Source organism: Neoarius graeffei, chromosome 3, assembly GCF_027579695.1.
Source record: "Neoarius graeffei isolate fNeoGra1 chromosome 3, fNeoGra1.pri, whole genome shotgun sequence".
Taxonomy (NCBI): Eukaryota; Metazoa; Chordata; class Actinopteri; order Siluriformes; family Ariidae; genus Neoarius; species Neoarius graeffei.
The window spans coordinates 82,560,039-82,586,530 of NC_083571.1; the positions used below are offsets into that span (position 1 = coordinate 82,560,039).

The window sequence follows — 26,492 nt, forward strand, 5'->3', positions numbered from 1 at the left end:
CTCTGCAGGTCATTCACTAGGTCCCCCCGTGTGGTTCTGGGATTTTTGCTCACCGTTCTTGTGATCATTTTGACCCCACGGGGTGAGATCTTGCGTGGAGCCCCAGATCGAGGGAGATCATCAGTGGTCTTGTATGTCTTCCATTTTCTAATAATTGCTCCCACAGTTGATTTCTTCACACCAAGCTGCTTACCTATTGCAGATTCAGTCTTCCCAGCCTGGTGCAGGTCTACAATTTTGTTTCTGGTGTCCTTTGACAGCTCTTTGGTCTTGGCCATAGTGGAGTTTGGAGTGTAACTGTTTGAGGTTGTGGACAGGTGTCTTTTATACTGATAACGAGTTCAAACAGGTGCCATTAATACAGGTAACGAGTGGAGGACAGAGGAGCCTCTTAAAGAAGTTGTTACAGGTCTGTGAGAGCCAGAAATCTTGCTTGTTTGTAGGTGACCAAATACTTATTTTACCGAGGAATTTACCAATTAATTCATTAAAAATCCTACAATGTGATTTCCTGGATTCTTTCCCCCCATTCTGTCTCTCATAGTTGAGGTATACCTATGATGAAAATTACAGGCCTCATCTTTTTAAGTGGGAGAACTTGCACAATTGGTGACTGACTAAATACTTTTTTGCCCCACTGTGTGTGTGTGTGTGTGTGTGTGTGTGTGTGTATATATATATATATATATATATAAATAAAATCACAAGTGTAGTAAGATCAGTCAGCTTTAAACAACTATTTAAAATGGTGTAGATGATCTTTTCCAAAAAGAACTTTGAATAAATAAAAATGGCAATAGTAAGCCTTCAGCAGTCATAATTTTTAGGATGGCAAATATAAAAGGTTTTTATTCTGCTGTTATTTAAGCTTAAGTACAATTATGTTTACTATACAGCTCCTTTACTCAAGCACTTGCTATTCTTCCTTGCATTTTTTTCTCTGTACCAGAGTTGTGTAGTTTAGAGATGGGCACCAGCCGTCCGATGCACAGAGGTCTGTTGCCATATGGGTCTCGCACAGCGTAGATCACATCTTTGTGCATTATCAGCAAGGAGTATGACATTGGTGTCTTCGTCATCAAGTTTTTAATGCTAAAATCAACCAAAACAAATTAAAACAATTATAGCAGAAGATCCTTCACATTGTTATATAATCCAAGGCACTGAGATTCGACTGAACACCAAAATAGTGGGTATCGTTCACGTGAAATTAAACAATGTGCATTAAACACTGGTTATGATGAACGTATGGAACTGACCGTGCTACCCAATCAGGACTGTTGACCTCCTCCATGGGCGGAGTCAGACAAAGGAGTTGAGTGATGAGCTCGCTGTCTGAACTAGTCGAAAGACCCACACCATGTCTCATCACCTAGAAAACATACGCATACAAATTTGGTTGGTTTTGGTTTTCTTTCTAGTCTTGTTTTAATGAAGTAGGATGTAGAATCTACTATGGTTTGTTTTATAAACTAACTTTGTCAAATTGCATTGTTAAAAAAAAGGGCATCTCACTAATAAAGTACAAAAAAAAAAAAATCCAAATCTTCCCTCTAAGCAATAGTAATAACAAATCCATAAATCATAGACAGTACCAGAATAAACAGCAGGTATTCATGCGTCATTAGATGATGGATAACAATTCTGTTTAGGTTTGTGAGATACTGAATTTTCCCTGCTCATGATTTACCAATTTCTGAACATTTCTCTTCCTCTCTTTCTGTTTTGTCTCCCCCCATAAAGTGACCTTGGGATAGTGAAAGGCATTACAGAAATTTAATAATAATAATAATAATAATAATAAACAACAACCAGAACGTCAAGGCCGTAGTAGCTCTTCTGGCCTGACATCAAAACAGACTACCAAAACATGCAACAGACCTGAAATGTGACGATGTGAGAGAGGACCAACCTCCACGACTAATCGTTTACAAGCGCAAAATCAACAAAGGACTAAATTTTGTTCCTCAAGAGAAGATCTACCCAAAACATCATCAGAACTGAATTCGCATGATAAATGAGAGAGAAGATACAGTTCTAGTCAGAGGAAAATTTGTTAAGTTGACCTAATTACTAATTTGTTAGCAAATAACTGACAATACAATGACCAAGTTTTGTGCAGAAGGTCTAGTTCTTTCAGATAAAACAATCAGACCTGAAATCTATTGAGGTGATACAATTTAACTGAAAATAAACAAAAGTTGTAAAATTATTTACAGCAAGAAAATCAACAAAGAAATGGCCAATTTTTGTTCCTCAAGGGAAGATTTACCCAAAACATCCATCAGAACTGAAATCGGATGACAAATGAGAAACAATTCTACTGATAGGCCTGGAAGATTTGTTAATTTGGCCTAATCACGAACTCGTTAGCAAAAAAGTTGACAAAATAAAGACCAAGTTTTGTGCGGAGTGATGAGTTATTTCAAACAAAACAATTGGAACAGAAATCCGTGGAGAATTGACGGAGGAGATACGATTTAACTGAATTGTGGACGACGGACGCCACGCCATGGCAACAACTCATCAGCCTTATGGCCAGATGAGCTAACAAAACAACAACAACAATAATAATAATAATAATAATACATTTTATTTATAAGCGCCTTTCAAGGTACCCAAGGACACTGAACAGTAAAAAGCAAAACAATAAAATAACAATAATAAAATAATAAGAAATCAATAATAATAATAATAATAATAATAATAATAATAACGTTATTAAAAATCAAAGAGAAAAGGCCAAGCTAAAGAGATGTGTTTTTAGCTGTTTTTTGAAAGAGGACAGTGTTGAGCATTGGCGCAACGCTAGTGGCAGGGCATTCCACAGCTTAGGGCCATTTACACTGAAAGCCCTGTCACCCATAGAGCAGAGCCGAGAGTAAGGGACTGCTAATAGGTGGACATCTGTGGAGCGAAGATTTAAAGGTAACTGATATGGAGTTAGAAGATTTGATAAATAGGGAGGGGCCAGGTTATGTAGGGATTTGTAAACAAGTAAGATAATTTTGTACTGAATGCGGTATTTAACTGGGAGCCAGTGCAGGTTGTATAGAATAGGAGTGATAATAATAAACAACAACCTTTTTTAAAAATCATGAACAATTTAGTCATCCAAAATCAGCAGCCTAAAAATGACGAGAGTTTTTCTACCATTTCAGCTTTAAGAATATTCAGGAAGGGTGTAATAAGAATTTTACCAGCTCTGCAGTCAGGAACTAGCCTGGCAAGCCAGACTAAATGTGAATATTTAGTCTGGCCTCGATCCGTAGACATTTCCAAAGCGGGTAGGAGGAACAAACCGCTGTCTTTCAAACTGTCTCTGTGCGTATAGGCCAACGCTCTGACCAATCAGCGCAACAGTGACTGTGACGTAGTCAGAGCGACAGAAAGCAGTGGGGGAGACCTTGAAATAAATAATTTTTCAAAAAGGCGTATTAATTAATAAACAGGTTCTAGATATTAAGAAGTTTGGAGATAATGACCACAAGTTTGGAGTCTGTACCACATACACATTTTTTTCCAAGTGTTTTTCAAGGGTTTGCTTAAACTGTTTTTGAGAGTTTTTATTTAGTGGTGTTTGGTGAAATAATTTCCCTTAAATTTAAAATAACAGGAAAATAAGAAACAATCAAAAAGTAATGTTTCAAAGCTGTTTATTAATTCTTCGTACTGCACAAACTAGCCCCATCCTTTTGGCTGCGAGCGGAGCCAGCTGGTAGATCAGACTTTTGCCATAGCCGGTCGGCAAAACAGCGAAAACGTCCTTCTTGAAAAGGAATGAGCGGAGAGCCTCTTCCTGCTCATGTTTCAACGAAAACTCCAAGTCTAATTCTTCTAAAACTGATTCCAAAGCGGAGTCAAACGCGCGCTGTTCACTAGCCATAGCCATCTTTCCTGTTGTGCTTTCTCCAGCGTCGCGCAGCTTTGTCGTCACTCCTGCAAAAGTCTGCCCAAAGAATCCAAACAAAAACCTTGCGTTGTGATTGGCGGGCACGATTTGATGCCCGGGGTGTTTTTGTTTATATGGTGCGAGGCTAGACCCACTTGCTAGGCAAAAATATTTTTGGCCGCTAGGCGGGTGGGTCTAGTTTACTAGGCTAGTCAGGAACCGCTTGGTGGCAGTGGCAATTGCAAAATAACTTCTGGATGGACTTTTAGATAATTCTGCAACAACATGCAGTAAAGAGTAAAGGAAATTAACTGTGCATCGTCATCGTCACTGCCAAACCCAATCTGGGCTTGAGGCGAACTGGTTTGGTTGACTTGGCCAGAATTTCAGCAGTAGGGTGTCCAGTTCCTTTCTGCGCGCACTCACACACATTCACACCTGTGGGCAATTTAGAGTAGCCAGTTAACCTAACTGCATGTCTTTGAACTATGGGGGAAACCCACGCAGTGGGCAGCTATGCTACAGTGCCCAGGGAGCGGCTGGGGGTCAGGTGCCTTGCTCAAGGGCACTTCAACCCAAGGCCACTCCATGTTAACCTACCCACGTATCTTTGAACTGTGGGGGAAACCGGAGCACCCAGAGGAAACCCACGCAGACACGGGGAGAACATGCAAACTCCCCACAGAAAGGCCCCCGTTGGCCACCAGGCTTGAACCCATAACCTTCTTGCTGTGAGGCGACAGTGCCAACCACTACACCACTGTGCCACCCCAAATAACCCCAACAAATCAATTTTCTAATGTCCATATGACTTTTTTAAACAGTTGATGCTCGTCATATTCTTTGAATATACAGACCCCCCAACCACAAGGTGATGAAAGTGCTGTTTTCACAATTTTTGACCAAATACTTAGTACATATAGTGAACCAAATGTTTACTACATACTTGTCTAATATTATGTATTAATTTAAAAAACTCTAAACATTCTCCTTTAAGAGAAGGGCACTCATGCAAGTCTAGACAAGTGCATAGTAGATTGGGGGAAGAGGGTGGGGCTCCCAAGCAGTTTCTGTTAATATGGTAGAGTTCAATACACCTGCACAAATTATTGGGGATTATTAGTCTCATCTCATTATCTCTAGCCGCTTTATCCTGTTCTACAGGGTCGCAGGCAAGCTGGAGCCTATCCCAGCTGACTACGGGCGAAAGGCAGGGTACACCCTGGACAAGTCGCCAGGTCATCACAGGGCTGACACATAGACACAGACAACCATTCACACTCACACCTACGGTCAATTTAGAGTCACCAGTTAACCTAACCTGCATGTCTTTGGACTGTGGGGGAAACCGGAGCACCCGGAGGAAACCCACGCGGACACGGGGAGAACATGCAAACTCCGCACAGAAAGGCCCTCGCCGGCCACGGGGCTCGAACCCAGAACCTTCTTGCTGTGAGGCGACAGCGCTAACCACTACACCACCGTGCCGCCCGGGATTATTAGTATTATTTTTAATTTTATACATTATTGAGCGATAACTCCTACTCGCGTCCTTCAAGGTTAAAATGAGGAGCTCCAAGATGAATCCAATGCAACAACCCACAATGTAAATGTCAGTGTAAATAGTCCTGCATGTCAGTGCATGCCATTGGCAAGTATTGAGAACCTTGCATTTTGAAATAAACATTTTCATAACTGAGGAAATGGAACACAGTGGTGTATTCAGACTCACGGACCCCTTTATGCATCAAAAAGTCCTCGGCAGTCACTAAAAAAATAACCCCTTCAGATACAAGGAAAAATGTTATGGAACTTCATGTGTACAATTGTATGCATTATGTCCGAAGGGAATAAAGACCTGCCTTTTTGCGCAGTGCAGCAGCATTGACGAGTTCTCCGTTGTGAGCCACTGCAATCTTGCCATGCAGAGTGTCCACCACAAAGGGCTGGCAGTTCTGCAGCTCTGAAATTCCTGTGGTGGAATAGCGCGTGTGCCCAATCCCCAAGTTACCATATCGCAATTTCATCAAGTCTTCCGGTTTAAAAGCTGCGCTCACTAACCCCATGGCCTAAGGAGAGAGAGGAAGAAAAACACAGAGAAAGAAAAACAACAGACATGAACAGAGCTTTCCTCTGCATTTCTCATGACAATATGTGAAAAGTCCCAAATTCAGGCCTTAGTACTACTTTGTGCATGGATGTGAATTTTTTCGCTTAATGAAAACAAACATCTTTAAAACAGATATTACCTTGAGAGTGGTGTATATGGGTGGATTGGCTCCGTTACTTGTAACAATGCCTGCACTCTCCTGGCCCCTAATTCAACATAACAAATGCACAATGTTAATAAAATGTTAACGCACCTGATGCTAACGGCTTTGATACTATGAGCTTATATGGGGCTTTTAGGCTTCCAAGTTTGCTGTACAAGATCGTGCATTTTTCCCCTTTTCTACTAGCCAGGAGAAAACAAAGTGCAGATCTAGTTTTATGAAGTACAATATCCATCTATTATCTGTAGTCGCTTATCCTGTACAGGGTCGCAGGCAAACTGGAGCCTATCCCAGCTGACTATGGGCGAGAGGCGGGGTACACCCTGGACAAGTCGCCAGGTCATCGCAGGGCTGACACATAGACACAGACAACCATTCACACTCACATTCACACCTACGGTCAATTTAGAGCCACTAATTAGCCTAACCTTCATGTCTTTGGACTGTGGGGGAAACCGGAGCACCCGGAGGAAACCCATGGGGAGACCATGCAAACTCCACAAAGAAAGGCACTCGTCAACCACTGGGCTCGAACCCAGGACCTTCTTACTGTGAGGCAACAGTGCTAACCACCAACCTTGCCGCCGAAGTACAATATCATTTTCTTTTATTACTAGGATGTCATTTTAATCAATTTAAGTGGAATGATCATATATTCCTGGCTATACCATATCATACGATACCATCACAGAGTTACATGATGTGAAACAACATTAATCCACGACTATTTGCAGAATGCGTTTTTATTGAAAATGTATTTGTCTGCATACTAGTTCAGGCAGTGTAGCAGTAACATGCCTCAGCATGGCTGACAACATGAAAAAGGTGGAAATGTCTCCCTCCCCTCCGTGCCGGATTCTTTCCCTCAAACATTAAACCCTCTCAGTAATCAAAACAAGCGTGCTTTCCCAGCCTGTTTTATGACTTGGCATCTGCCTTGCTTTAAGCCCAGAGGCAGATGAAACTGGTTTGTGTGTGAAGTGAGTTTTCAGAGAAAGAGGGTGTGTGCAGGGGGAAGAAGAAAAAGAAAGGTGAAGAAAGAAAGAGGGAAACATTTGCAAGACAAGCTGAAACAACCTGCCTACTGCACATAAACATAGCTTTAAAAACTGAAAAAAAAAATCTCTCTCTCTCCGTCACACACACAAACGCTCTCAGCCTTTATCATTTTCTGTATTAGTAGGGGTTCTTGTTGCAGCTGCAGCTTTGTTTGCCAAGCCACTTCTCACATTTCCGCACCCCCTCCCCCCTTCAGCTTAAGCCAGTCACAAAACTGCTCGTCATCACATGACCATTCCTAACTGGCTCAACTGTCTGGTTGCCTAGGACACTGAGCTTAAGGCAAAGGGGGAGGGAGAGAAAAAGGAAGCAGAAATTCAACAGAATCCATTTCCAAGCTTCTAGCTCAAGAGCATGGAACTTAGTACAGAGCAAAAAGCAGGCAGAGAGGAGGAAGAGAGCCAAAGAGGAGCAAGTGGTCGCTGGGGAGGGGAAGAGGTTAGGGCCTTGCTTGTGGTGTGGAGGGAGAGGGAGGCCTGGGACGAAACTGAGAGCAAGGCCAAGTATGAGGCCATCTCGAGCCGCCTAAGCGAGTTGGGCGTGCGCAGGGACTGGCTGAGCTGCCAGGCACAAAGCAGAGCAATGGCACTACCCGACTGGAGACCTCCAGCCATCCGGACATCAATGGATAGTACCACGATAACCCAAAGGTCTTACGAGATGGATGAACAACAGATAAGTCCTGCCATCAGAAGACAGGGCAATGCTTCTCTGAGCAACTTTCAGGAGGGTAAATATCTGACACTGCCACAAAATAGACTTTTTTTTTTTTTAAATAATGAGGAACTTTTCTCTTTAGAGCATTTTACCCTTTAACTGACTTAATAATAATAATAATAATAATAATAATAATAATAATAATAATAATAAATTTATACTAAAATCATAAAATCTTTTGTTAAACATTTTTTTTTAACCACACCAAAACTAATGCTTAAAAGCACCAAAAATCAAAAGCCCTAAAAAGATTTCAAACCCAACTATGTTATTCTTTTAACATTGACCTCATATGTCAGAAAGGGTATCTGGAGGTTTAACCCCCTGGTGGTTTTGCCCCCAGTGTATTAGCCCCATCTTCAAATGCTTTAGCCCTACGCTTAAATGTGAATAAAGTTGATCAAACGTGTCTACGATTGATCATTCTAGATTTAAAAACAGAGGTTTTTTTCAAGGAAAGTTTGAATGAAGTTTTTGACTGGATTTTTCAGTTGACTTATGTAAACTACTTTAAAGCGATTAACCAGGAAAAAATTTTAAATTATGGGCTTAGGAAATGTCATCATTATACATTAATACAAGCTGTTCTAGATGAAAAAAATTAAGTGGATTTTAGCTTAAAAAACAAGTTGTAACGCCAGTCCATTGGGCCATTTCCCCGGGTGCGGCCATAATGGATTAGCCAGATATATGGATGTATTATGAGACGAAAACGAGGGTGGCGCTGCGTGATGTAGGATTCCACACATCTTCCTCATTCCGTCCTGGATCCAAGACGTTTGGCCGAATGGCTTGATCAAGTAAAGCGAGAAAACTTTACTCCTGGAAAAAGCAGCAAATTGTGCAGTGAGCATTTTATAGAAGATTGTTTTGTGGAGGGTTTGTATGAAAAAAAAATCACTGGGAAGTAACGAGACATGAGGCAGAAACAACGACTGAAGCCGCATAAAATACTGACACTGGCAGCACGACAGCATACTGCGTCAAGTCGCCATAATTTTTGTGTAGAAATGCAAACAAATTGACAGAGAAGTCACGCTAGACCACAATATTACACTATAGTCTAGGGATCGACCGATATGTTTTTTTCAGGACCGATACCGATTATTATGGAATTGGGATGCCGATAACCGATATGTGCAACCGATAAATGTAAACATTATAATTCACATGAAATTAAACATAGCACACACTGACACAGACCTTCATATCCATGAAATGTATGTTTAATTGTAAAATTGAACATGAAATTTTGTGCAGGGAGATGCCAGCAGCATTTGTACAATAAAGTCAAACATTAGTTAGAATAAAATGAGTAAATAAAATAATAATAAAATATTCACCAATAAAAAAATAAAATCACTCCCTACTATATTACAGCTCACCATTTTCAGTGGAAAATAAATGAAAATACACTCTGGATTCTTTTACACTAAGAACTAAGTAAGACTTACCAACTTCAAGTAGTTTTTAAATAACAAATCAAGTGTAGGGAGCTGCCTGCAGCATTTTTTAAAAAGTAAAATCAAACATAAAGTAGGCCATCACTCCCTACTATGTAACAACTTAACAAGTAACCATCTACATTCTAAGGCTACGTTTACACTAGACCGTATCTGTCTCGTTTTCTTCGCGGATGCACTGTCCGTTTACATTAACCCCCCTGGAAAAGCGGGGAAACGGGAATCCGCCAGGGTCCACGTATTCAATCTAGATCGTATCAGCTCCGGTGCTGTGTAAACATTCAGAATACACGAATACGCTGTGCTGAGCTCTAGCTGGCGTCTCATTGGACAACGTCACTGTGACATCCACCTTCCTGATTCGCTGGCGTTGGTCATGTGACGCGACTGCTGAAAAACGGCGCGGACTTCCGCCTTGTATCACCTTTCATTAAAGAGTATAAAAGTATGAAAATACTGATGCAAATACTGCCCACTGTGTAGTTATGATTGTCTTTAGGCTTGCCATCCTTCCACTTGCAAGTAATAAGTGATATGCGCTGGGATCACACACACAGCGGCTCAGTCCCGAATCGTGGCTTGTTCACTTCACTCGCGCACTCTGTGAGCTGCGCAGGGCCGGAGTGCGCACCCTCCAGAGGGCACTCGCTGTTCAGGGCGGAGTGATTTGGAGCGCAGGATGCCTGCGGAGCCGAGCGTATCCGCGTATTGGTGTTGCTGTGTGCACGGCTAACGGTTTTAGTGTAAACGCGAATCATTTTAAGAACGTTAATCTGATGATCCGCTGATTCGACGTAATGTAAACGTAGCCTAATGCTTTTAATGCCCAAGCCTAATATTCCCAATTTAGGAGGATTATATTGTAGTGAAGGAAGCATTACATGTAGTTTCAGCGAGACTAGTTGGTTGTAGGCTAATTCAAGTGCTTCCTTCCGTAAGCTAAGTTTGCCTGGCTACACAGATGCAAATGGACAATTTTAACGAGTAGTAGATGAAGAATGTAAACATATAATGATGATGTGCTTTTGCAACTTGTGTGTTTGTGACTTATTGCAGCAAAAGCAGCGTGTCCTTACCTTGAAGTGGGATCTGCTTCTGCCCGAGTGCCCGTACGGCTGCCTTGAAACAGTTCACAGCGTTTAGCTACGCGTGTTGATTGGCTGTATCCCTTGTGCCGCTTCTGCCCGAGTGCCCGTACGGCCACCTTGAAACAGTTCACAGCGTTTAGCTACACGTGTCGATTGGCTATATCTCTTGTGCCAAACAAATCAGATGTTGTGGTGGGCGGGACCGTGTTCTTGAACTCAGAGAGGCGAGTGCAGGAAAGGACGTGCAGTGACAGTCGCGTTAGGAATGAAATGGCTGCAAAAAGGCATGTTATCGGCATATCGGTGGAAATTATGGCCGATACCGATAACCCTAAAAATGCAGAATATCGGCCCGATATATCAGCCAGGCCGATTATCGGTCGACCCCTACTATAGTCTAGTGTAGCATGTACTTGTACACCTCCACTGTACTCGCGGAAAATGACATCAAGCATGATGGAGTTATGGCAGCCTCCCTGACAAAAAAATAGTCCTGTCTATTTTCATTACTATTTTAGTGGTTATATCGTTCAGAACAAATTCAACATGCAGCTTTTTTATAAAGGACAGTCATAAAGATTGACTTTTAGCTCAATTTGTTTATTTGTGAAATATTTCCTTTAAAGTAGTTGAAGAAACTCTGACTACCTAGCTGAATCAAATCAAGGGTTTGCACGTTTAAATATATGCTAGGTCAACAGAGCAGTTTCAAAAGACATTCTAAAAGATGTGATCGTCATTCGAAGAAACACTTCACATCAAGATTTTGTTGCTGACGGGATTAACTTCAACATGAAATTGACATGCATGTAGACAACAGAATCAAAACCACTTGTTTCATAGCAAATCACAAAAGCATAAGTTTCACTTCTCCTACTTGTTACATTTTGGCTTTTGCTCATCTTCGGAAGATCATCTGAACTGAATAAAACCACTTGAAGAATGCAAAATGTTCAGCATGTTAGCGGTCATGGCAAAATGCCCACCAATCAATATATGGCTGCGGGCTATACAATTTCTAATCCTTAACTCTAAAAACTGATAAATTACCGTTATTGATGTCTTAGAAGGCAAAATTACGATCAAGCTTGGTTCAGTTCAATGATGGGGCTAAAACACCTGACGATGTGGCTAATACACTGGGGGCTAAACCACCATAATTCGTCAGAAAGCTACCCATCTATTCGCTTTCATCATATGAGGTCAATGTAGAAGACTTACATTACTAATAATTTTATAAAAAGACCACTAAAACAGAAGAACCCTAAATGAAGCTTTTTTTTTTTTTACCATTTCAACTATCATCCTCCAGATTTCAGACGAATCTCTCATGTCAGTACTGGTTTGGCTTGCTTCATCTTAAAGTTCTTATAGAACATGGCACACAAGATGAATAAATGTTTGATATGGTTAAGGTTAAACTCTAAACGCTACGGTGTTCACAAAGCCGTTTACATCCGGCTTTTTAAATGCATCACCTGTGATCAATTGTGTACGGAAGCCGAGACAGGCCCTTCATATAATCCTTTTTTTTTAATTCACTTTGTTATCCCGAGATAACGACATAATTAATTCAGGATCTTGAGAAAACAACACAACTAATTCGAGATCTCGAGAAAACAAAACCGTTATTTCGAGATCTCAAGAAAACAAAACAATTATTCCGTGATCTTGAGAAAACAACAATTATTTCATGATCTCGAGTAAACAGCTGAGAAATGGTTCATTCAGGTGCGCCAAGAGACTTGTGATATGCTGACTTTGGGGCTATTTCTCATTCTGTATAGACGCAACTTTGGTCATTAGAATGTCTGGAATAATCGATCACCTAATAAGGCAATATTTTCATCAGGGGTTGCCGTCTCAAGGCATCGTAAAAAGCCATTTCTGCTCTGTTACATGTCTGCCAATTTCTAAGTCTTCACTGTCTGACCCACAGGGGGGGCGCAGCTCTGCTAGAAATTTCAGCTGTTTTCTTGAGATCATGAAATAATTGTTTTGTTTTCTCGAGATCACGGAATAATTGTTTTGTTTTCTCGAGATCTCGAATTAGTTGTGTTGTTTTCTCGACATCCTGAATTAATTATGTCGTTATCTCGGAATAACGGTTTTTTTTTCTCGAGATCTCGAATTAGTTGTGTTATCTCGGGATAACAAGGTGAATAAAAAAAATTAAAAAAAAAGATTATATGAAGGGCCTCTCGCGGCTTCCGTAATTGTGTTTGGAGTTCATACACGATTTCTTTTGGACTAGTTTACTGAGCTAGCGCACACTGGCCGCCAGCAGGCTAGCGTGCGCTAGCTCCCAGCTTGCCCGAGCGCGCTAGCTCAGTAAACTAGTAAATCCAGTAAAGGAAAAACTTGAGGCTGAAAGGTTTTAACAGTCATCCAAATGACTGAACGTAAACATTGCTACAGTAACATACCAGCTATGATGTTGTTGACATTAGCTAGTGCTAACAGCTAGTTGCTAATACACTGCTACAACTACACCGACCCTAATAATACAGTTCTTGGTTATTGCCTGGTAACAGCAAATTTATAACGGGCCATGTCTCAACAGACTAAGAAGTTATTTCAATGACATTTAATAACATTTTGTTTATCCTGAGGACCGAAAGTAAATGAAAATGTGAACAAACCTTAGCTGTAATAAGATGGCGACCACCGGCTCCAGGGACGACCCGCCGATGTAGGCATGTTACCCAGCCTGACACAAAATATTTGTAGGTATCCAAACTCTTATACGCTTTCAGATCAATACCTGTGTATGGCGATGGGTTTTTAACGACATAGGTATACAGATCATGTGGGCCGAAGTCAGGTAAAGACGAGGGCTTCGTGTACTTCCGTACGTCAGTGAACAATCCTGGTGGAAGCAGGTAAACGTCGTTCTCTAAGCCTGCTAACCTCAATTTTTGCAAATACCTCTCCATGACCAGCAAGAATTTTACAGACTGTGCAACTTAAGGACAACAGGAAAGTGCACTTACTGTAACAAAACATTGTAAATAGTTGGCTAACATAACAATAGCAGTTGAATAAATAGATGAGTGGATCTTTAGATCTTGCAATTACTGGTATTTACCAAGGATATTACCAAAGTGCTAACTCTCAGAGCAAGTGTGGCAAATATAAAAATGCACATTGAAAACATCAAAAGTGAACGGATTCTGTGACTGTGTGTGTGAGAGAGAGAGTCACGAAGTCAACCAAACCCAGAAGAACACCACGGTGACTGGAGCCCTCAGTTTTGTCTTTGCCTCGTAGAGCTAACTCGAACACTCCACAAAATTTCATGCATTGGATGAGCTGGTTTAATATGTGCCTGTTCTTGCTCACCTCATCGTTGTGGCAGCGAACTGCTAGCCTGTAGCCCTCATCCGGTTGTGTAGCGATGTTCACTCTCCCAAAAGCCGAAAATTTCAGGCAGCTGCCCATGTGAATCTTTGATGACTCATGTTTTTTTATTTTCTCCGACAAATGATGCGTATCCGAAACTCCGGTGACCGTCCAAGCAGTGTTGTCCGTGGAGCCACCTCCAGGGTGGAAAAGTAAGCAGGGGTAGCAGAAAACCGCTGAGGCGTCCTCGCAGCCAGCTCGCCAGGATTTGCGCTGGTACCATGTTGAAGTAAAACCTTGAGTATATGATTTCCCCCTTTGTCGAAATTTATGTTTAGATTTGGTCGAGGGGGTCCAGCTTGTTTTGTTGCCAATTTAACTCGATTTGATCGCTGACTAAATGGAACTTCTTTTAAGGACCGCACTGAATTGCTTTCCACATCCATCTCACCTCAGAAACTGAGAGGATCGAACGCAACTTTGCCGCGCTTCGCAGTGACGAAAGCACGTTAGGGCAAGCCCCCCCGGAACCCATAGAGATTGCATTGAAGTGTCAGGACAAAAAAATATATTAACATGGGACTCTATCAGTGAACTCTTGGGCGATTTTCAATGTGACTGAAATCGCCCCAAAAGGGGTGGCACTCTAGAAGCAAGACCACCCTGATTGGACAATGATACCCAGAGACAGATTAAAACGGCCTACAGCAGCACTGGTGAAAGTTTGTTTAAAAAAAAAACCAAACAAAAATTTTTTTTTTCGTTTTGGCAGTGTGTCACCCAATCGCTCTTATGCACCACCCGCCCTTGCCTCCAATGCGTTTATTTTCAAGCGACAATGTCTGGTAAATCCTCTCTTGTACCTTAATAGGTTGTTTCAAATATTTCACTCACATGGTAGGCATATCAGACACTTGCTGGCCATGCTGTGAAAATTGTGCATGCAGACGCTCATCTAAGTTTCCAAATCTGTCATTGCTTAACTCTTGAATATTTTCTATCATCAATACCATCATTAAAAAGCTTATAATTTCTGCTTTCCAAAAAAATGCCTCTAATTAAGATCTGTTCAGTACTTTGGGAGTAACGGCAGGTTGAAGTCGGTACAACAGAGTGCACGCTCTGCCCGCGTGATGTCGGAAAACTACCGGTGCTTTTTGAGTCACAGGAAGGTGCTCAGGCTCTCTCTCTTCTGATCGGTTTCCGACTGGATTACCCATGAATATCAGTTAGATAACTTTTATAGGGATGTTCTATAGCGCTCACCGTTTCTGATGAAGTAAGTATTCAGCAAAATTTTCTGTCTGCTAGTTTTGATGTTATACTTCACGGGAGACTTTTAAGTGAGTTTTCATAGCTTTACCTCCTTATTTTTTTCAAATAAAACTGATTCATGTAAATAAATAACTATTTTAGAATATAACTAATTGCTTTGATGAAAAATATAGACATCTTAGTGGTCGGAATGAGGTTTTTAAAAACCGGAAGCCAGAAACACGAGTGTCAATTTCAATTCAATAAACTGGAGTTGTTTATTGGATGCGGCTCACACAGTTTTTTCTAGGTTTGTCTTGAAAGCTGTGAATATTAATTGAAATAATTTATATTCTTTCATAAAAACACTAGTAGGCCCTACTTAGAAATACAAAGGCCTACAGAGCACAAAGAGGAGATTAGAAATAATCTTTTATTATTTTTTTATTTTGATAAAGAATGGTAGATGTGAATGACGTTCAATACTTATTTATGCATATTTTATACATGGATTAAAGCAAAAAAAATTATTTGAAAATTTACGGGGGGTGGGGGAGGTTATGGGTGGATTTCGATGAAATTCTATGGGGGGGTTATGGGTGGATTTCGATGAAATTCTATGGGGGGGTTATGGGTGGATTTCGATGAAATTCTGAGAATGGTTAACTTGGAACTGATAACTTTATTATCAATTAATTAATGGATTAATATATTCAATTTATTGCACTTTCTTTCTATTGCTTCCGTATATTATTTTTTTGTGGCAAACCACACAAATGCAAGCGCCTGGAATGTTTAGGTTTTTGCACCATGAACTAAATGGCTTTCCGTTTTCACCCATTTCGTACAGCCAAGCCCACCTCCACTTGTTTTTTTACACCTTTATCGATGGCAGACACATCAGTGCCTTCTTTCATGTAAAGCGCATCCATGCTGCCGAAACCGAAAGCAGAATGACATGCTCCTCTATGCTCGACGTCAATATAGAAAAAAAGTTTGGATCTTCGCTTAAATTAAAATTATAATTTGACGTTACTTTGTGTTGAATACGACTTCAAAAACAATTCAAGATTTTATTAAGAGAAATATTGTGGCCAACACGAGTGTTAAGTTGCCTAAAAGATTGTGTGAAGTTGGCTGCTATCTACTTTGCGTTCGTTCTCATTTTCCTCCATCATTTCATCGGCCAGAAACAGATGTTTTGACGTAATTTAACTTAGTAGGCTATGATTATTATTTAACCGTAGTCTTCTAGACATTTTGACTGTTTGGGGCATTGAACGCTGGTGTATGATTTTCAGGGAATAAAGTTTAGCGCATGTCGGAACATCATCGCGCTCGCAGCCTCCAACTCCTCAAACGTCCTTTAAATTGTGATATAACGTAGGCTATAAGGCACGGTTCTAACATACCTTACACATTGGCATAATGAAAATAATAATTGTTGGGGCGTATGCTGATTTGTTAGTTATAAATTTAGGTCTAATTACTTCTGACAGTCTGCAAGCATTGCACCGTCGGGTCTTCAAGTCTGGCTGAAGCAGAGGAGCGGGCTTTCCGGGGTTTATTTTTTCGTTTTTTTTTTTACATGCTCTATTTCTATATGTCCAGGTTTGAACTAAGTCATTTTGGCAAGATTTAATTTAATACAAAACAGAAATGGTCAGACACAAGCACGCCAAGCACATGGGAATGTATTTTGCCAATTTTGACAGTGCATGTTTTTTTAATGCCGCACCGTAGACAGCGAACGTTTAAATATGATCAAACATAGGAAATGAACGACACAAAGCATGGCTCAAAAACAAAAAAGTTAAATAAACCCTGCTGATAGTTGATGGTGTTGCAACACATCAGTGTTATAACCCAACCTCTACCCAACCACCCGTCATTTTAATTCTCCTCGGATCAGCACCGACCTCACATTTGGCCTTGGGAGAGTTCAGTTGACGGAAATCCGTCACATGACGGAAAACTTTAATCCATGATTTTATAAATCAACACTGATTTCTCCTTTTTTGTGATGTATAAATGAAAGTTAAGAGCAGCTTTATATTGCACAGATAAAGCCATTTGGTAAAAATTTGAAGAGAGTGTACAGATTTAACGTTTTAACATAATTAGCATAATTACTACTAATTAAATTCCAATTTGCATAATTTGTTTTTTTTTTACTAATTTTCCAAACTTTGTATTCAGTATACAACCATCTATGTGCCTGCCAATTTCCATGTAAATTAGGGCTGTGCCGATAGACGATGCCACCGTCCATCGACGATGGTGGTCATCCATCACGATGGAGAGCCACCATCGTGATACCACGCCCCCTCCTGTCATAAACATGCATATACGGTATCATCTGGGCCTATTTAACCTAAAAAGTTAGTTTTTTGTTAGTTTAGTTAGTTTTGTTTAATATATAAATATATTATATAACACACACACACACACACATATATATATATATATATATATATATTATAAAAATCATTATAAAGTAATATCCTATTACCGCTTGTTCACGTAGGCTATGGTGCAGGGACGTGCTAGTGAACATAACATGGAATTACACAAATACAGTATGCTACTAATAATAAATTTCGACTTCATTTTTTAGCCTACACTATACTTTTAATGTAAAATTTGTCATGTTGTTCAAACAAATAGCCACTATTAACGACTTCAGTCGGGAAATATTGCATCTTATCAAACGGCAGTGAAGCGCAGACTTCGGCAGAAGTCAAATAACTTTAATCTGGTAAATAGGCCTATACTTTCAGACACAAAATGGTCCACTCTAAGCCATAATGTCAAACCAAATGGAAGAATGAAGGTGATTCTGATAAATGTAGACAGTAAAAAAATAATAATAATTATATTAAATCATGATTTTAAAAGCTGGTGCAATAATTCAAACACTAATAAATTTGGAAAAATTAGCGCGTTCAAGTGCGCACTAAAGGCCGAAACGCATCTTCAATTGATATGGTGTAAATAAACAATGAGTAATAGCTTAAGTGTAGTTTCTTCTCATAGTTTGAATACTAGTCTTTCATTGTTAGAGCTGATTAATATCTTGCCGTGATCAGTGAGTGCTCGGGGAGGTTCATTTCCACCTGCGCTTTGCGCAGCTCATTTCTCCGAAGCCAGCTGTGCGCAAACGCAGTGTTGACTGCTCGGCAAACTCCAAACGCTCGGTCTGTACTGGCCCTCTGTTGCGCAAGAGAGTTGGTTATGGCCAGGTTCAAATTGTGCCCAAAACAACCTAACCACGGCCATTTCAATTGCCTGATGGCTGTGACAATATTCGCCCCGTTGTTATACAGGCGATCTTTTTCTCCTCTATTTTCCATTCGGCAAGTGTCTCGCGTAATGCGTTTTCTAAATTGTCCGCTGAATGTGTCTCTGGCATGAAACTCGTCTGCAGGCATTTGGACTGCATTGCCCACTCTCGGTCCACATAATGTACGGTAGCTGACATATAGGGCATCATGTTGCAGCTGGACCACATATCCGTTGTCAAGACCAAATATTCCACATCACCTAGCGCTTTTTTTTTTCCTTTACGTGCCAAAGCCTCGGATGAGTATCTAATACTTTTAATAATAATAATAATAATAATAATAATAATATATTTAATAACGTGGTATTAAAATCCCCCCCCCCGATATCATCGTCCATCACGATGTTTGCACTGTAAACATCGTCGATGCCAATTAAGGGGACATCGCACAGCCCTAATGTAAATATCTTGAAAAATAAAGTTAAAGAAAAAAACATTTGATCTCATTCGTTAATGAGGCCCATTTTAGACCATGTGATCCTCATACAGAATATTGCGTCAATTTTCTAAAAAATTAAGCCTTTTTTTCTTCCAATCTTTGATTTGTTCTATCTCAAGAACAGACACATGTATTTTAATTCTGTAAGAAGTATGCTGTTCAGCATTCAATTCTAAATTCAAATGAGAACAGTTTCAAGCAATTTGAACTGAATTTGAATTTTCACCTGATATGCCTACATATAGTCTGCTAACAAAATCTATAAAATGCACAAGAGAAAGGCGATGACAAAAGAAGTTACAAACAGCAGCTGCTTTCGTTTCCGCTTTACAAAACAGTCTCACAATGATTATATATTTTCCATAAAGGCACTTTTGCATTTACACTATAAAATGTGATCATACGAGTCCCAGACGACCTCCAAAGGTGGTTTGAGTGATCGGATTACAAGGCGTCTCTGAGACTCATTGGATCCTGTTTACACTTGTACAGGTAGCCGTCAACTTACGACCTATGCGACTTACGACCAATCGACTTTACGACCGTCTGGTTATGACTGGCAAGTGTTTCCCAGCTGAGCTAGCTGAGCGTACAACAGTTTCCGGCCCAGCTCCCGGCAGCACCCAGCATCCAGCCAGTGTTGCCAGATACTGCTGACGGTTTCCAGCCCAAAATATGTTCAAAACCCGCCAAAATGCACTTAAAACCACCCAATCTGGCAACACTGCATCCAGCCTCTTCTATTATGTGTGCAGTGTTTCGCTGGACAAACAACGAGCGAGCTACAGCGCGCGTACGGCTTAACCAAATCTTGCGCAGCTGGTAATCAAAGTAACTTTCACTTTTCTGTTCTGTTACACTGTTCTGTGTCCAATGTCCAAAATGAAAAGTTAGTTTTCAACTGTTCAGCTAAAAAAAATGTAATTAAAACGATTGTGTTGTTGAAATGATGTGTTTGCAATTTATTTATAATCAAAAACTGATGCAGGTGGATGAAAGAGTGATAGTGTGATAAAAAAGTACTATACTAGTACTACTGAGTGATAAGAAGTCCTAGTGAATGCTTGATAAGTAAACAATAATAAATAATTAGGTGTATTTTTCGGCGCACGCTGCACGCACGCACATTATGGCTCAAAATAATATACCGGCAAGAAATAAAAGTTACTTTCACCCCCGAGTATGCAGTGTTTGACTTAAACCAAATAATGAGCCAAGGTAATGAAATAAGAAAATGTTGATAAAATAAGACTTTAAGATGATTACAATATCATTACACATCACAATATACTTACGTTCATTTAACATAGGCCGACTTACGACCGGTCAGTCGTAACCAAACGCAGTCGTAAGTCGACGACTACCTGCAAGTGGATTGCACCAAGTACCCAGGATGCAGGTTATTGCCAGGTGTGAATGGGGCCTTAGCTCAGCTTCATCACATATAAAGGACCATTCCCACTGTTTTCTCTTATTCAGGGACTGGAGATCAACATTTTGTTCCTCTCTCAGGCATGGAGGGAGGGAGACACTGGTCTGATAAAGAGGTTTGGGCTCTCCTCAACATCTGGGCTGACCGGGAAATGCAAGTGCGGCTGCAGAGCACCCATAGAAACAAGGCAATCTTCCAGGAAATGGCCCGCCGTCTGGAACTCCAGCATGGAGTCGTGCGAGACTGGAGACAGTGTCGCACCAAATACAAGAACCTCAAATATGACTACAAGGTCAGCAAGAGCCAAGGTCGACCTATGCGCTTCTTTGCAGAGGTGGATGCAATCCTGCAGGGCAAGGATATAGAGGATTTCCAAGATGAGGAGGATTCTCCCAGGAAAGGAACAGAGGGAGACCAGATAGCTGTTAGAAGAGAACCAGGAGAAGCTCACTACATTAAGATTGATGATGGTAAGATAAGCATAAGCCAAGAAAGTGCTATGGATTTTGATTAACAAAGTACGACTTTGAGTTTAAAGTCCAATTCAAGTAGTTTTTCCTTCCCGAGTTTTGCTTCACATTTGCTTTTTGTAATTCTCATTCCATTACAGATGAGAGTCTGGCAGATATGCAAACAATTATAAATACCGGTTCTCATCACCTCATCACAAAAGATACAGGTGGGTCATCAGGTCAGAAGACCAACAACTGGTTCAGTAGGTGTGAACCCATTGTATAATTGTGGAAACATTGGCCAAGTTCCTGAGCTGCTATTTTCTAAACCAGGTTCAACCATATCACCAGGGGCTAGAAGGACATCAGATGAGGAGAATGTGATCACGGTCCATGACTCAGGCCGAAATTGGTCTGAGGAGGAAGTGGCAGCGCTGCTTAATATCTGGTCTGAGGAAGGAATTCAACAGCAGTTGCAAGGCTCGACCCGAAACAAGGACGTGTTTGTGCAAATATCACGCCGGCTCCTTCAGCAGGGTGTAGAGAGGGACTGGAAGCAGTGTCGTACCAAATACAAGAACCTGAAATACCTGTACCGATCCTTGCAGAGAGGCAAGGCTGATATTGGAGACACTCGGCGCATTATGAAGTTCTACGAACAGCTCGATAGTATTCTGTCCCAGCCAGTCAGAGGCCTATACAGAAGCTCTGGGATGTTCAGTCCTCCCACATTAGAGGAGCATTCCATCTGTGAAATGCCTGCGAATGAGGACAGTGACATCATTGCTGTTGGATATGATCAGCAGACCATGGATGATGCCATTTTAAGGAGGTCTCCAGGCATCACCACAAGAGCTTTCCAAAATGAGGCTAGAACAGACGCCATTTTGAGGCCAGAGGAGCTCAGTGGGGTGGAATATGAAACAGAGGATCAGTCAAATAGCATGCGGGTGAGGTCAAAAAATGGCGTTCAGACAAGATACAAGGAACAACCTTTGTCCAGTCATTCTGATACAGCAGGTACGTATAGAGGAGGTCAGGAATATAAACTATACACAAGCAATACACTGAACTACAGGGATAAGTTCCATTGCATCAAAAACAATTCTGTTCAAGTGTGCAGGAAATAAATTGTGCGTGTGCACAGGTGACACAGAGACGACATTCAGAGAGACAGAGCCTGCTGGATCAAGACGAGGAAAAAAGCGGAAGGCCACAGATGAAGGTTCTTCAATCTTCTCATTTCATGAAGAAAGACGTCATTAGTAATTTAAAGAAAGAAAGAAAGAACCTTAATCATGACTGTAATCATGTCCACAAAACCTGTGAAATGAGCAAGACAAAATGACAAGTCATAACGTCTTGAAACTCACAATATCTTTCAAGGCTAATAAGGCTACGTTCACACTGCAGGCTGAAGTGACTCAAATCCGATCTTTTCGCCCACATGTGGCCTGTATCCGATCTTTTATTGACAATATGAACGACACAGATCCGATTTTTTCAAATCCGACCCAGGCCGTTTGGATATGTGGTCCTAATTCCGATTCCTATCCGCTCTTTTCATATGCGACTTCAGTCTGAACCGCCAGGTCGCATTCATCCGACTTACACGTCATCAACAAGCCACAAACGTCACTATTCTGCGCTGAAGTAGGCGGCGGGTCTCTCAAAAAAAGTTACAACATGGCGCATAATCACGGGCGCAGATAGAGGGGGGGACGGGTGGGATTCGTCCCACCCAGATTTAAATTCACTTCGTTCGGTCCCCCCCACTTATAGGAAGGAAAAAACGTCTATGCTGTCTTTCTTTGCATAAGGCAAACCTCACGGAAAAATCAAAAGACTAATTACCATTCGGTTTATTGAGGTGCACAGCAGTGTATACATAGTTGCAACAACTCACATAAAACAAAACAAAGACTGATATTCGGTTGGTTGAGCTGCGCAGACTGCACAGGTTGCGAGCTCGAGCTTGGTTGCTATGGTAACCCACAAGTTTGACAGGCATATCGGGGTTGGGGTTGGTTTGCTGGCAGCTTTGTCCCCCCCAGTTCCAAAAACGTATCTGCGCCCCTGCGCATGACATCAATGCGAGGGACGCTTCGGGCTGTGAAGGTTCTGAATCTTCTCAATGGAAGGACGCAGAGGTTAGGGAGCTGATTTCCATTTGGGGGGATGCAGCTATTCAAGCTAGATTGGATGGGTCATACCGCAACCGGGCGGTTTTACTTCCGTAAACACTGGCCATGCTCACTGCGTGTGACGTCGTCGTATCCTGCAATGCGCATGCAGAACACTTTTAGGTCGCTTTTCGTTCATACTGAGGATCACATACAAGTCGCATATATTTGTTAATGTGAACGACCTCACAAAAAAATCGGATTTCACAAAAAAATTGGAATTGAGCATTAAGCCTTGCAGTGTGAACGTAGCGTAAAAGTCACACGGTTTGTGCAGCTAATAGAATCGTCTTAGGAAAAAAAAAAAAGGTTCAATCTAGAGCCATTAAGGTTCTTGAGTTTGGCCCTCTGGAGAAACCCTTGAAGGTTCTACAACCCCGATTCCAAAAAAAGTTGGGACAAAGTACAAATTGTAAGTAAAAACGGAATGCAATGATGTGGAAGTTTCAAAATTCCATATTTTATTCAGAATAGAACATAGATGACATATCAAAATGTTTAAACTGAGAAAATGTATCATTTAAAGAGAAAAATTAGGTGATTTTAAATTTCATGACAACAACACATCTCAAAAAAGTTGGGACAAGGCCATGTTTCCCACTGTGAGACATCCCCTTTTCTCTTTACAACAGTCTGTAAACGTCTGGGGACTGAGGAGACAAGTTGCTCAAGTTTAGGGATAGGAATGTTAACCCATTCTTGTCTAATGTAGGATTCTAGTTGCTCAACTGTCTTAGATCTTTTTTGTCGTATCTTCCGTTTTATGATGCGCCAAATGTTTTCTACAGGTGAAAGATCTGGACTGCAGGCTGGCCAGTTCAGTACCCGGACCCTTCTTCTACGCAGCCATGATGCTGTAATTGATGCAGTATGTGGTTTGGCATTGTCATGTTGGAAAATGCAAGGTCTTCCCTGAAAGAGACGTCATCTGGATGGGAGCATATGTTGCTCTAGAACCTGGATATACCTTTCAGCACTGATGGTGTCTTTCCAGTTGTGCAAGCTGCCCATGCCACACGCACTAATGCAACCCCATACCATCAGAGATGCAGGCTTCTGAACTGAGCGCTGATGATAACTTGGGTCGTCCTTCTCCTCTTTAGTCCGAATGACACAGCGTCCCTGATTTCCATAAAGAACTTCAAATTTTGATTCGTCTGACCACAGAACAGTTTTCCACTTTGCCACAGTCCATTTTAAATGAGCCTTGGCCCAAAGAAGACGTCTGCGCTTCTGGATCATGTTTAGATATGGCTTCTTCTTTGAACTATAGAGTTTTAGCTGGCAACGGCGGATGGCACGATGAATTGTGTTCACAGATAATGTTCTCTGGAAATATTCCTGAGCCCATTTTGTGATTTCCAATACAGAAGCATGCCTGTATGTGATGCAGTGCCGTCTAAGGGCCCGAAGATCATGGGCACCCAGTATGGTTTTCCAGCCTTGACCCTTACGCACAGAGATTCTTCCAGATTCTCTGAATCTTTTGATGATATTATGCACTGTAGATGATATGTTCAAACTCTTTGCAATTTTACACTGTCGAACTCCTTTCTGATATTGCTCCACCATTTGTCAGCGCAGAATTAGGGGGATTGGTGATCCTCTTCCCATCTTTACTTCTGAGAGCTGCTGCCACTCCAAGATGCTCTTTTTATACCCAGCCATGTTAATGACCTATTGCCAATTGACCTAATGAGTTGCAATTTGGTCCTCCAGCTGTTCCTTTTTTGTACCTTTAACTTTTCCAGCCTCTTATTGCCCCTGTCCCAACTTTTTTGAGATGTGTTGCTGTCATGAAATTTCAAATGAGTCAATATTTGGCATGAAATTTCAAAATGTCTCACTTTCGACATTTGATATGTTGTCTATGTTCTATTGTGAATACAATACCAGTTTTTGAGATTTGTAAATTATTGCATTCCGTTTTTATTTACAATTTGTACTTTGTCCCAACTTTTTTGGAATCGAGGTTGTATACAGAATGCTACAAAGAGAGTAATTACACAATATACTGTAGGCTATGACAATCAGACTCAAAAGGTAACACGCCAAAGTACAGAATATATAGCAATTAATTCAGAGCAAGATAAATGTATGTGACTGAAAGCTGTTTAGACCAACTCTGTAGATTGTGCTTACAAAAGGTGTTATGCATGATCATAGGGCTATAAATTACACAAGGAAACCTATGCTGATATATAATTCTTTTTAGATTCTCTAATTCTTGTGTTTACAGATCACAGTGTTTTCAGCAAACGGTTTCAGGAGTGTGTTGATGACGGAGACAGCAGCACAGACTGGTCCGAGCACATTGACTATCAGTGCAAAGAGGAGCAGGATCAATACATTCCGGTTATGGAGATCAGCTCTGTGCGCTCTATGGCCGACACTAATGATAACCTGGTGAGCTGATACAACATCAGTACAATGACCACTCGGTAATCCAGGACTTCCCAAATGAAGGGTCACGACCCCAAAAGGGTTCACTTGATTTGCAAATAGGTTTGTAAGAGAAACTCTCAATCTTCACATATTCAAATCCATAAATATAACATTCAATAGATACAGCAATAATTAAATACATCAATAAATCTTTCAATGTATTATTGCAAAATGTATTCCAATATTATGTACATATATTTTATGATTTGACATTTAACGAATGATAGATTGAAAGTTTGAAGTACTCTAATATGCAAATTAGGGCCAAACTGTAGACCTGCAACCACAGACAAAATGGAGAAGAGCATCTGATATGCGACGTAAAGAAGCAGATAGACTTTTTTTTATTATGATGTATCCCCCCCCCCCGTATTTGCTCTACAATTATTTCTCAAGGTGCCAGTTGAAGTGCTGTGTCTGTGGTTTTGGTACACTGCGATGGGAGTTAAATTAATTAGTTATAATGTGAATGGTCTTCATAGTCCTGTGAAGAAAAAGAAGATTCTCCATCAACTGAAACAAAGTAGCTGTGGAATAGCATTTCTGCAGGAGACACACCTTTCAGATGCTGAGCATGGCAAACTTGGTAGAACATGGGCTAACAAAGTCTATTTCTCATCTCATGCATCAGGGAGAAAACGAGGGGTAGCAATACTGTTAAATAGGAGCCTGAATTTCACTTATGTCTCCCACTTTGCAGACTCTGAGGGTAGATATATATTACTAAATGGAATAATTGATGGTATGCATATCTCTTTGTGTAACATTTATGCCCCTAATGAAGATGACCCATTATTCATAAGACAGGTATTTGGTTTCATTTTAGACAAAAGCTCTGGGGTTTTCATTGCAGGTGGTGATATGAATTGTGTAATGTCTCAGCTTAAAGATAAAACCCCATTAGCATCATCCAAGTCAGGGGCCAATATGAGCAGAGCTCTTAATTATCACTGTCAAGAAATGGGCTTGTTAGATATTTGGCGATACAAACATCCAAAAGGTAAAGATTTTACATTTTATTCCAATAGACACTCTTCCTATTCACGTATTGACCTACTGTTTACACCTAGGGGGGAGATACATAGAATTACAGAGTGTAAAATACTTCCA

General features: G+C 40.8%; 2 protein-coding genes across 5 annotated transcripts in view; one reads left to right on the top strand and one right to left on the bottom strand.

Annotated features, from left to right (window-relative positions):
• The window catches only part of ppat (phosphoribosyl pyrophosphate amidotransferase), a 63,862-nt gene that overhangs the window by 26,560 nt on the left and 10,810 nt on the right, over positions 1 to 26,492 (bottom strand). Inside the window, exons 2-5 of the mRNA XM_060917508.1 lie at positions 6,142 to 6,208; positions 5,755 to 5,961; positions 1,260 to 1,372; positions 947 to 1,092 (exon numbers count right to left, since the gene is read on the bottom strand). Of these exons, the coding sequence (XP_060773491.1) occupies positions 947 to 1,092; positions 1,260 to 1,372; positions 5,755 to 5,961; positions 6,142 to 6,208 (533 nt within the window). The remainder of the gene's footprint in view (positions 1 to 946; positions 1,093 to 1,259; positions 1,373 to 5,754; positions 5,962 to 6,141; positions 6,209 to 26,492) is intronic.
• Positions 7,564 to 26,492, top strand: part of paics (phosphoribosylaminoimidazole carboxylase, phosphoribosylaminoimidazole succinocarboxamide synthetase) — a 45,434-nt gene continuing 26,505 nt past the window's right edge. Inside the window, exons 1-6 of one of the 4 annotated variants that reach the window (XM_060917500.1) lie at positions 7,564 to 7,954; positions 20,350 to 20,772; positions 20,913 to 20,981; positions 21,088 to 21,774; positions 21,902 to 21,979; positions 25,177 to 25,343. In XM_060917500.1, coding sequence (XP_060773483.1) covers positions 7,579 to 7,954; positions 20,350 to 20,772; positions 20,913 to 20,981; positions 21,088 to 21,774; positions 21,902 to 21,979; positions 25,177 to 25,343 — 1,800 coding nt within the window. In that variant the 5' untranslated portion in view covers positions 7,564 to 7,578. The remainder of the gene's footprint in view (positions 7,955 to 20,349; positions 20,773 to 20,912; positions 20,982 to 21,087; positions 21,775 to 21,901; positions 21,980 to 25,176; positions 25,344 to 26,492) is intronic. The other 3 variants (XM_060917501.1, XM_060917502.1, XM_060917503.1) reach the window with 3 other exon arrangements.